At 47.7% G+C, this 12,508-nt stretch overlaps 1 protein-coding gene across 1 annotated transcript; it reads left to right on the top strand.

Annotated features, from left to right (window-relative positions):
• Window positions 1-405: 405 nt before the first annotated feature.
• LOC142906415 (pre-miRNA 5'-monophosphate methyltransferase-like) lies at window positions 406-6,771 on the top strand (the record flags this gene model as incomplete). The annotated part of the gene is made up of 3 exons (XM_076054113.1): window positions 406-667; window positions 4,840-4,880; window positions 5,496-6,771. Coding segments are annotated over 3 exons (939 nt in total), but the record flags the coding sequence as incomplete, so codon positions are not given.
• Between the last annotated feature and the right edge of the window lie 5,737 nt (window positions 6,772-12,508).

The raw sequence follows: 12,508 nt of genomic DNA on the forward strand, positions 1-12,508 counted from the left end.
CTTCTCCACGTAACATGGCTGACTCTGTCGCCACAGTGTTTTACTTCCCCACGTAACATGGCTGACTGCCTCCACAGTGTTCACTTCCCCACGTAACATGGCTGACTGTGCCTCCACGGTATTTACTTCCCCACGTAACATGGCTGACTGTGCCTCTACGGTGTTCACTTCCCCACGTAACATGGCTGACTCTGTCTCCACAGTGTTTACTTCCCCACGTAACATGGCTGACTGTGCCTCTACGGTGTTTACTTCCCCACGTAACATGGCTGACTGTGCCTCCACACACTCGCGCGTCCCGCTCCCCTCCTTTTGCGTGTGCCGATCCCGCCTGATAGCCTCCTCGCTTACGGCCTCCACAGGGATGGAGGCGAGGAAAGAGGAGGACGAGGAGGAGATTAAGAAGGAGGACGGCGGGGAGGAGATGGCAGCGCCCGGGGCCCCGAGGAAGAGGGAGCCAGGCGCGGCTCCCCACGGGAACTTCATCAACTAGGCGGCCTTCAACCCCCCGGCTCGACGCGTCGCGCTGCTGCCCCGCGAGCTTCTGAGGCGGCTCCTGCCGGAGTCCGCGCCGCCGTTCCTCGCCCTGGACATGGGCTGCAACAGCGGGGTGAGCGCAACTCCACGTTACCACGGACGGGGCTGAGGACGTCGACCGCTGGGGAAGGTTCTGAAACTCTCGGGACGTTCACTCGAACAAAGCCGTGGCTGTGAGACTCGTCCAGTCCCAGTGTGGTATAGTGTACTAGTCACTATGGTAGTGTACTAGTCACTGTGGTAGTGTGGTAGTGTACTAGTCACTGTGTAGTAGTGTGGTAGTGTACTAGTCACTGTGTGGTAGTGTGGTAGTGTACTAGTCACTATGGTAGTGTACTAGTCACTGTGGTAGTGTGGTAGTGTACTAGTCACTGTGGTAGTGTGGTAGTGTACTAGTCACTGTGGTAGTGTACTAGTCACTGTGGTAGTGTGGTAGTGTACTAGTCACTGTGGTAGTGTACTAGTCACTGTGTGGTAGTGTACTAGTCACTGTGTGGTAGTGTGGGGGTGTACTAGTCACTGTGTGGTAGTGTACTAGTCACTGTGTGGTAGTGTGGTAGTGTACTAGTCACTGTGTGGTAGTGTACTAGTCACGGTGTGGTAGTGTACTAGTCACTGTGTAGTAGTGTGGTAGTGTACTAGTCACTGTGTGGTAGTGTGGTAGTGTACTAGTCACTGTGTGGTGGTGTACTAGTCACTGTGTGGTAGTGTACTAGTCACTGTGTAGTAGTGTGGTAGTGTACTAGTCACTGTGTGCTAGTGTGGTAGTGTACTAGTCACTGTGTGGTAGTGTACTAGTCACTGTCTGGTAGTGTACTAGTCACGGTGTGGTAGTGTACTAGTCACTGTGTGGTAGTGTGGTAGTGAACTAGTCACTGTGTAGTAGTGTGGTAGTGTACTAGTCACTGTGTGGTAGTGTGGTAGTGTACTAGTCACTGTGTGGTAGTGTACTAGTCACTGTGTAGTAGTGTGGTAGTGTACTAGTCACTGTGTGGTAGTGTGGTAGTGTACTAGTCACTGTGCGGTAGTGTACTAGTCACTGTCTGGTAGTGTACTAGTCACGGTGTGGTAGTGTACTAGTCACTGTGTGGTAGTGTGGTAGTGTACTAGTCACTGTGTAGTAGTGTGGTAGTGTACTAGTCACTGTGTGGTAGTGTGGTAGTGTACTAGTCACTGTGTGGTAGTGTACTAGTCACTGTGTATTAGTGTGGTAGTGTACTAGTCACTGTGTGGTAGTGGGGGGGTGTACTAGTCACTGTGTGGTAGTGTGGTAGTGTACTAGTCACTGTGTGGTAGTGTACTAGTCACTGTGTAGTGTGGTAGTGTACTAGTCACTGTGTGGTAGTGTACTAGTCACTGTGTAGTAGTGTGGTAGTGTACTAGTCACTGTGTGGTAGTGTACTAGTCACTCTGTGGGGGTGTACTAGTCACTATGGTAGTGTGGTAGTGTACTAGTCACTGTGGTAGTGTGGTAATGTACTAGTCACTGTGTGGTAGTGTACTAGTCACTGTGTGGTAGTGTGGTAGTGTACTAGTCACTGTGTGGTAGTGTACTAGTCACTGTGTGGTAGTGTACTAGTCACTGTGTGGGGGTGTACTAGTCACTATGGTAGTGTACTACTCACTGTGGTAGTGTGGTAGTGTACTAGTCACTGTGTGGTAGTGTACTAGTCACTGTGTGGTAGTGTACTAGTCACTGTGTGGTAGTGTGGTAGTGTACTAGTCACTGTGTGGTAGTGTGGTAGTGTACTAGTCACTGTGGTAGTGTACTAGTCACTGTGGTAGTGTGGTAGTGTACTAGTCACTGTGTGGTAGTGTACTAGTCACTGTGTGGGGGTGTACTAGTCACTATGGTAGTGTGTTAGTGTACTAGTCACTGTGAGGTAGTGTGGTAGTGTACTAGTCACTGTGTAGTAGTGTGTTAGTGTACTAGTCACTGTGTGATAGTGTGGTAGTGTACTAGTCATTGTGTAGTAGTGTGGGGGTGTACTAGTCACTGTGTGGTAGTGTGGTAGTGTACTAGTCACTGTGTAGTAGTGTGGTAGTGTACTAGTCACTGTGTAGTAGTGTGGTAGTGTACTAGTCACTGTGTGGTAGTGTACTAGTCACTGTGTAGTAGTGTGGTATAGTACTAGTCACTGTGTGGGGGTGTACTAGTCACTATGGTAGTGTGGTAGTGTACTAGTCACTGTGGTAGTGTGGTAGTGTACTAGTCACTGTGTGGTAGTGTACTAGTCACTGTGTGGTAGTGTACTAGTCACTGCGGTAGTGTACTAGTCACTGTGTGGTAGTGTACTAGTCACTGTGTAGTAGTGTGGTATAGTACTAGTCACTGTGTGGGGGTGTACTAGTCACTATGGTAGTGTGGTAGTGTACTAGTCACTGTGGTAGTGTGGTAGTGTACTAGTCACTGTGTGGTAGTGTACTAGTCACTATGGTAGTGTACTAGTCACTGTGGTAGTGTGGTAGTGTACTAGTCACTGTGTGGTAGTGTGGTAGTGTACTAGTCACTGTGTGGTAGTTTACTAGTCACTGTGGTAGTGTGGTAGTGTACTAGTCACTGTGTGGTAGTGTACTAGTCACTGTGTGGGGGTGTACTAGTCACTATGGTAGTGTGTTAGTGTACTAGTCACTGTGAGGTAGTGTGGTAGTGTACTAGTCACTGTGTAGTAGTGTGTTAGTGTACTAGTCACTGTGTGATAGTGTGGTAGTGTACTAGTCACTGTGTAGTAGTGTGGGGGTGTACTAGTCACTGTGTGGTAGTGTGGTAGTGTACTAGTCACTGTGTAGTAGTGTGGTTGTGTACTAGTCACTGTGTGGTAGTGTGGGGGTGTACTAGTCACTGTGCGGTAGTGTGGGGGTGTACTAGTCACTGTGTGGTAGTGTGTGCGTGTACTAGTCACTGTGTGGTAGTGTCGGGGTGTACTAGTCACTGTGTGGTAGTGTAGTAGTGTACTAGTCACTGTGTGGTAGTGTGGGGGTGTACTAGTCACTGTGTGGTAGTGTACTAGTCACTGTGTGGTAGTGTGGTAGTGTACTAGTCACTGTGTGGTAGTGTGGTAGTGTACTAGTCACTGTGTGGTAGTGTGGTAGTGTACTAGTCACTGTGTGGGGGTGTACTAGTCACTGTGTGGTAGTGTGGTAGTGTACTAGTCACTGTGTGGTAGTGTGGGGGTGTACTAGTCACTGTGAGGTAGTGTGGGGGTGTACTAGTCACTGTGTGGTAGTGTGGGGGTGTACTAGTCACTGTGTGGTAGTGTACTAGTCACTGTGGTAGTGTGGTAGTGTAATAGTCACTGTGGTAGTGTGGTAGTGTACTAGTCCCTGTGGTAGTGTGGTAGTGTACTAGTCACTGTGTGGTAGTGTGTTGGTGTACTAGTCACTGTGTGGTAGTGTGGTAGTGTACTAGTCACTGTGTGGTAGTGTACTAGTCACTGTGGTAGTGTGGGGGTGTACTAGTCACTGTGTGGTAGTGTGGGGGTGTACTAGTCACTGTGTGGTAGTGTGTTGGTGTACTAGTCACTGTGTGGTGGTGTACTAGTCACTGTGTGGTAGTGTGGGGGTGTACTATTCACTGTGTGGTAGTGTACTAGTCACTGTGTGGTAGTGTGGGGGTGTACTAGTCACTGTGTGGTAGTGTGAGGGTGTACTAGTCACTGTGTGGTAGTGTGGGGGTGTACTAGTCACTGTGTGGTAGTGTGGTAGTGTACTAGTCATTGTGTGGTAGTGTGGGGGTGTACTAGTCACTGTGTGGTAGTGTGGTAGTGTACTATTCACTGTAGGGTAGTGTGGTAGTGTACTAGTCACTGTGTGGTAGTGTGGTAGTGTACTAGTCACTGTGTGGTAGTGTACTAGTCACTGTGGTAGTGTGGTAGTGTACTAGTCACTGTGTGGTAGTGTTGAGGTGTACTAGTCACTGTGTGGTAGTGTGGGGGTGTACTAGTCACTGTGTGGTAGTGTGGTAGTGTACTAGTCACTGTGTGGTAGTGTTGAGGTGTACTAGTCACTGTGTGGTAGTGTTGAGGTGTACTAGTCACTGTGTGGTAGTGTGGTAGTGTACTAGTCACTGTGTGGTAGTGTGGGGGTGTACTAGTCATTGTGTGGTAGTGTGGTAGTGTACTAGTCACTGTGTGGTAGTGTACTAGTCACTGTGTGGTAGTGTACTAGTCACTGTGTGGTAGTGTGGTAGTGTACTAGTCACTGTGTGGTCGTGTAGGGGTGTACTAGTCACAGTGGGGTAGTGCGGGTGGCCATGGGCCTGAGACATGTTTACAAAAATGCATTTTCACCTTTCTCCCACAGATGGAATACACTACCCCATATGCGCGTTGTTCATCAAACACGTGAGTCATGGAAATTCATCATTAGCTCCAGACTTTTTGTCAATTAACTGCTGGATGAAGGCCTATGCCATGCCATGTTGGTCACGGGTGGTTTTGGCAATCAAGGTTGCTGAAGGTGCGTGTCAAGGACTGGTTCAGACATATCACCGGTTTGAGGCGTTTATTAGATATTTAAAGTTGCATTCATGTCAGTAGCTGAACATCGAACTTGGTCTCGTTGGATTTTTTGACCTAGAATCACTGCGTCATAGGTTTGTATTGAATAAAGTTGCATCTAATACTGTGGCCAGAATCAAAATATTCATACTGGAGGAATGCGATGAGCGATAAAGCTCTTTTTCGCAGACGTCCAGTAGAAGGAGGGTAAGAACGTTACAACAACAAAAAATACAAAACATGATAGTAGTCCAAAGTGCAAGAGAGGTAAACACATCACCCAAACACATACAAATAAAACTAAACCATCCCCATCCTACCGGGCAAAGCCCACTGAGGTATTAACTTATTTTCATTTTGAATAATGAAGTACTCCATCCTCGCATCACGTCTGTTTTTTTACGACATTCTCCAGCAAAGAAACAAACCCGCCACCGGTGTCCTCGTGTTTTCTCGCAGGAGCTGACGGTGGCTGTGTATCGGCACCTGACGGGGCTGGACCAGCCCGAGGGTGCACGCTCTGGGCAGGTTGCCCGCGTGCTGCCGCTGTCTGTGCTGGCGTGCGACCTGGACGCCGATCTGGTGGAGCGTGCGCGGGGCGACAATCCTCACCCGGAGGTCATCGCCTACGAGGCGTTTGACTTCATGGACACCGCAGCACGAGACGCCGCGCTGGACGCCTTCCTGCGACGCCACGGCCGGGCGCGCTTTGACCTGTGCCTGTGCATGTCGGTGACGATGTGGATTCACCTGCACCACGGCGATGCCGGCCTGCGGCGTTTCCTCGCGGCCGCCGCGCGCACCGCCACCTTCCTGTTGGTCGAGCCGCAGCCGTGGAGGTGCTACCGAGCGGCCGCGCGCCGCCTGCGCCGTCTGGGGCTGGCCGAGTTCCCCCTCCTGCCGGATCTGCGGCTCCTGCGTGGGGCTGGCGGCGGTGGCGGCCGCGCGGAGGCCGATGAGCTGGCCGCCTTGCTGGGAGAGGAGGGAGACATGCGCTTGCTGTCCAGCCTGGGCAGCACCGAGTGGGGGCGGTCCCTGCTGCTGTTTGGACGAACGGGAGTGGCCTTGGGATGCATTGACAAAAGTACCGATTGAAACTGCGTTGCTGCTGTGGCCTTCGAGGATCTGTTGCCTATTTGGAGAGAATTCGTGGTCGGAAATGTTAAGTGTTTGTCAGTTTTTAACACCTTTATTTGTTGATGGTACATTGTTTTCTCGTCGTGCGTGTAAATGCAGCATGTTGTTGAAAACGTGTTATAATTTATCAGAATATTATATATATAAAGTGACAACAATGCACAACGTACCTTTTTTGTACCTCTGAAAATAAAATTGTATGCAAAAAGAGTTGTCAGTTTTGAAGGACCCAACCAGAATCATTTATGATAAAGGGAATGAATGTTTTTTTTTAATAAATGGGACAACAGCATCTCATAAAATGGAAAATGAATATCACCAACTTCAAGTCATTGTTTGGAGGAGGCATTTTGAAAATTATATCAAACCCAGCCCATGGAAGACATACAGAAATATTTCCTCTTCACATGCGATTTTCCTCAAATAATTTAAGGCAGCTCATGATGTGACAGTGGAGGCTGCTTTGTAAAGGTGAACTATGTCCCTGTTTCCTTTGGATTTCCACGTGCATCTGAAATATTATTGAAATGCACATGTAAATGTTTTGGATACGCCACTTTTATATTTATTGTGAAATAAAATCTGAACATTGTAAATAGTTGATGGGTGCATTGTAATTGTGTGAAGTCATAATTGCCATTCATCCTCCCATTAACCACAACATCTGGTATGGAGGCAATCCATCCCATGTTCCTGTCCAGTGAGCTCCCTCCGCTCCATAAATATCTTTGTTGTGTTGTCTATATGCACGGTTTGCAGAGTGCACTCAGACTGACATAAGTGCCGTTGCGATATCACCACGACCAAGTGGCAACTAGCGTGCAATGCTCTGTTTGATAGATATGTTTCAGCAGTTAAGGGTGAAAAGTTAGACAAGCGGGATTTGATTGCTGAAAAAAAAATCTTCGGATTGGCCATCGCAAACCATGATGACTGCCGAGAAGAGCTGCTCGTAGCATTTTCCTGCACGCTGGTGGGAAGAGCCCAGCAACTTGAGCGGAAGCATCGATCGCACTGTCGGCAAGAGTTGCTCGTCTGCTGAATGGGACTTGTGTTGTGCCGTTACTGGTGTTGATGCCGATGGGCTCTTTCACGTTTTTCTTTAATCCGCTTGGCTGAGTCGGCTATGGAACTTCACTGCTTACAGCTGCTCTCAAAGTAAACATCTAGAAAAAATATCTACGGACAAAAATAATGCTTACCCAATGTTACTGATAATCTTGGACCAATATCTTTAAATGGTAACTGTTTGAGGCCAAACCAGTGTGATGAGACCCATGGAGATGACACTTCTCCGTTGTACCTACTGCAAACAGGGTACGCAGCAGCATTGGTGCCTGATTAGATTGCTTGAAGTGGGATCTGATCATTTGCTGTAACTGCTGCAATGGAACAATCTTTGCGGTGGCGGAATGTTATGACACGTCTGTTATTCATAGCCATGCACTTAGTGTCCTGCCTCGCACAAGCATACAATGTCACCGACCATCCAAAATTATAATTTCAATCATGAAAGAATCTTACAAGTTAGTGAGTTTTTTTTCGTACATACGTCAGGAAGCAGCTGGTTGTGTATGGAGCTGGTTAAGCATGGGGCTGGTTATGCATGGGGCTGGTTATGCATGGGGCTGGTTATGCATGGGGCTGCTTATGCATGGGGCTGGTTATGCATGGGGCTGGTTATGCATGGGGCTGGTTATGCATGGGGCTGGTTATGCATGGGGCTGGTTATGCATTGGGCTGGTTATGCATGGGGCTGGTTATGCATGGGGCTGGTTATGCATGGGGCTGGTTAAGCAGGTGTGAATTATCGTGTGTGGGAGGGAGGGGAGTCAGTCTAATTTCCAGTTTAGTCAAGTAAACTCAGGGTCTCTGGAGTGGCATTCATGAGGGGGCCCCAGATATGGGACAACTCCCCTTCCCTATTCCTCAGTTTAAGACTCGTGTTCTAAAGCTACTACACCGTTGTCTCGTGAGTAGAGCTCTGAGTAGTGTTCTACCCACCTGGCCATTTGCTCTTGTTTATCAGTGATGATGGCCCCTGTGCTGGATTTAAGGGGGGCAGTCCTCCTGATGTTTGGACCAAAGGCTGTCTTGATGCCTTCATACATGGCACGGATATTGCCAGTGTCAGAGGCGAGTTGGATCCTACTACTGAGATTCACCCAGTAGTTGTTGGCACAGCGTCTGGCGGTCGTTTGAGCTGCACTGCGAGCAGCTTTCAGTGCCCTTAACGATCCTGTACTTGGGACTTGCTTGTACTTCAAGAGCGCCATGCGTTTGGCTTGGAGGATGGGTTCCAATATAGCCAGGTGTTCCTCAAACCAGTCTTGTGTTCCGCCTTGTCTGCTTGCCGAAGCTATTGATGGCTGCATTAAAGATGGCGTCTCTGATGTATGCCCACTTTGTCTCCACGCTTCCATCTGGTGTGTCGTGTAGGGACTGCTCAAGGCTGTGTTGGAAAATTGAGGGAGCTCTGGGAGGGATGTCTTGGCAGAGTTGATGCGTAGGTAGCGCTTTTGTTTGAGTCTGTGTATCTTTTTGGGGCGTAGTCTGACCTTGCTGGATACCAGCGAGTGATCGGTGTCACAGACTGCACTGTGGTAGCTGCGTGTGATGAGTACCGAGTTGAGGAGGGCTCGTCGGGTGATGACGAGGTCCAGTTGGTGCCAATTAAGAGACCTTGGATGTCTCCATGATACTTTATGTCATGGTTTTGTGAGAAAGAATGAGTTTCTGATACAGAGATTGTGGTATGAACAAAGTTCCAGTAGTCTTTGGCCACTGGCATTTATCTTTCCAATGCCATGATAGCCATGGCATGCAGGCCACGCGTCGTGGTCAGCCCCAACCCTTGCATTGAAGTCTCCCAACAGAAACATGTGCTCAGAGCTGGGGATTTTGCGAATAATATTGTGAAGCTCTTCATTGAATTGGTCATGAATCTCCGGAGGTGAGTAGAGTGTTGGGGCGTAGACACTCAGGATGTTTACATGGCCAGAAGCAGTGAGCAATCTCATGAGTAGAATCCGCTCGGAGCCTGCAGTCGGTGGTTCTATCATGCCAAGGAGTGTGTTTTTGACAGCGAACCCAACACCATGTTGCCTTGGTTCGTTCTGCTGTTTTCCTTGCCAGTAGAAAGTGTAGTCACTCTCTCGTAGTGAGCCACTGCCAGCAAGCCGGGTCTCCTGCAGTGCCGCAATATCGACATGGAGTCTCGCCAACTCCCTGTCGATAACTCCAGTCTTGCGGATGTCCTCAATCTGCAATAGATCTTCGGAGAGTCCAGAACACATTGTGCGTACATTCCAGCTTGCAAAATGAAGGGCTGGAACCTTCTTTCGTTTTGCTTTTGTCTGGTGCAAGTTTTGCAGCCCACTTGTCTGGTGCTGAACCATAAGGTCCAAGCACCCATTGGAGCAGGTGAGCCGTGGCGGGAAAGGACCTTATTGGCCGGGGGCTGCCCAGCCTGAGGCGGGTGGCGGTAGCTATCCATTGGGGTGCAATGACCCCTCCCACCGACGATGGCAACCCGTGGCGCCCATTTTTTACGCCAATCTAAAATGAGCTTATAACCCGTGACTGCTGCCATCCGTGTTTCTTGGCCACGATTAGGTGGCCGAGGAGTGTCCTCTCCCCATTTTTGCACCTCTTGTTAGTGCAAAGCCCGGGCAGGTTATTCTGGAAATCCTGGGTTGCCCATGCGTCAGGATCCCCCCTCGGCCTTGCCGGTGATGTCCAAAGGAGTGCGTAGCACGACGTTTGGTACCAGTTTGGCTGCAGGGGCTGCCGGGAATGTGCCGCAGTGCGTCACAAAACCGCCTGAGGGGCCCCACTCCTGATTTTCTGTCGGGGTTTACTCCCTTAGCCATTGACTCTCCCGAGACACTCACAAGGCAGTGAGAAAACCGCGTAACCCTGGGAGGGGCCCTTACCAGCTACTGACAGCCGGGCCAGCTGTGCCTGGGACTCGCGTAAGGCAGGGTCGTCACGCCCTGAGGTAGTTTATCACAAACTACCCGCTACCACACCGCGGGGCCAAATTGGTCACCCCGTGCCCCTTACAAATCTCAAGGTTCATCTTTAACATCTTTAACATCTATTTCTGTGACCAGTCACAAGCTAATCCCTTAGCTATTTCAATGCTAAATTACTAGTTGCCTCTGTGGATGTGTAGGTCTTTACTTTAACATAGCTATTTCTGTGACCAGTCACAAGCTAATCCCTCAGCTATTTGCACAAGCTAATCCCTTTGCTATTTCAATGCTAAAATTACTAGTTGCCTCTGTGGATGTGTAGGTTTTGACTTTAACATAGCCATTCCTGTGACCAGTCACAAGCTAATCCCTTAGCTATTTCAATGCTAAATTACTAGTTGCCTCTGTGGATGTGTAGGTTTTGACTTTAACATAGCCATTTCCGTGACCATTCACAAGCTAATCCCTCAGCTATTTGCACAAGCTGATCCTTTAGCTATTTCAATGCTAAATTACTAGTTGCCTCTGTGGATGCGTAGGTCTTTACTTTAACATAGCCATTTCTGTGACCAGTCACAAGCTAATCCCTCAGCTATTTGCACAAGCTAATCCCTTAGCTATTTCAATGCTAAATTACTAGTTGCCTCTGTGGATGTGTAGGTTTTGACTTTAACATAGCCATTCCTGTGACCAGTCACAAGCTAATCCCTTAGCTATTTCAATGCTAAATTACTAGTTGCCTCTGTGGATGTGTAGGTTTTGACTTTAACATAGCCATTTCCGTGACCATTCACAAGCTAATCCCTCAGCTATTTGCACAAGCTGATCCTTTAGCCATTTCAATGCTAAATTACTAGTTGCCTCTGTGGATGTGTAGGTTTTGACTTTAACATAGCCATTCCTGTGACCAGTCACAAGCGAATCCATTATCTATTTCAATGCTAAATTACTAGTTGCCTCTGTGGATGTGTAGGTTTTGATTTTAACATAGCCATTTCCGTGACCAGTAACAAGCTAATCCCTCAGCTATTGATATGTAAACCCCTTTGTAAAGGTGCCTCACTTCTCCCAACCAGCTTAAAAGTCGCTACGAATCTTAACATCGTTCATTGAAGCTCTGTCGTCCCGACAGTTCTGTACCTTTCACCTGAAGACGGCCGCTTGCGTTGTGGCCGAAACGTCGTGGGAATTTTATTGTGTTTTTTTATTATTTTATTCTAATTCTACGTGACTTTACCGAAAGAACCAAAGAGGATGAATCCTTGCAGTCACGAAAGCTTCAAATCGAAAAATATAATTTTATTGTTTCCCTTCTATGTGACTTCACCGAAAGAACCAAGAATATAGTATATGAATTAGATCATTTATTTATTTTGCTAACTTTATAATTAATCGTACACTTTTATTGCACTAGTTTAATGTCTTAAGGTTTAGTTTCTAATTCTCTAGGATAAAACAAGTTATTTTTCAAAAAGAATGTCATTCATTGGCGCATACATTGAAAGTGCAATTTTAAATGAACCGTGTCAGTCTTCAAATACTGTTCTGGTTATTCCCACCTTGTTTGTGTCTCTATTGTCTCCTGCACCCACTAACAACGGAGTTATTGTTGGGGTGGAGAGAATCACAGCCAGCAGCCAGCCAGGAAACTCGAGACATAGAATATGTTAATAGCAGCGTGACTTACACTGCTACAGCAGCGATGTTGTCATGTAACTATTTACATTCTCTGTGTCGCAAACATTAAATGGCAACAATTTTTTTCCGTGGTACGCTGTCCCCACGATTTGAGGACCAATTCTTTAGCGAAGGATTTACTACCAATTGAAGGATGATACAAGTGAAATGTGAAGTGGTAAGATTGATCTTAGACAATTGCAAGCCAATCCCAGATTCTGAGTGCGGAGTGACTCGGCAGGGCCGACGGCGTGAGCCTGGCACCTTCGGTGTTGTCACGGACACGGAGCAATGAGGCCGCGTTACCGGTTGTCTTAGTTTTGGGGAATTCTGTGTCCAGAACTCTGATCCACAGTAACGATGAAACAAACACAATGTAGAAAAAATAACAGTTGCAACTGTTGCAGGAAATTGAAAGGCATTTTATTACAAAAAACAAACATCATTACCATTTTTTTCTTCTTTGGTTCTTTCGGTAAAGTCACGTAGAATGAGAATAAAATAATAAATTGATAAAATAAAATAACACAATAATATTCTCACGACGTTTCGGCCACAACACAAGCGGCCTTCATCAGGTGAAGGGAGCGAGACTGTCTGGTAGGACAGCGCTGGAGTGAGAGAGCCACGTTCAGATCACGGCTTTTAAGCTGTGTGAGAGGAACAAAGAGCCTTGACGAA

The sequence above is a fragment of the Petromyzon marinus genome, chromosome 4 (assembly GCF_048934315.1).
Source record: "Petromyzon marinus isolate PM22_M1 ecotype Great Lakes invasive population chromosome 4, UKy_Petmar_22M1.pri1.0, whole genome shotgun sequence".
In the NCBI taxonomy this organism is placed as follows: domain Eukaryota; kingdom Metazoa; phylum Chordata; class Hyperoartia; order Petromyzontiformes; family Petromyzontidae; genus Petromyzon; species Petromyzon marinus.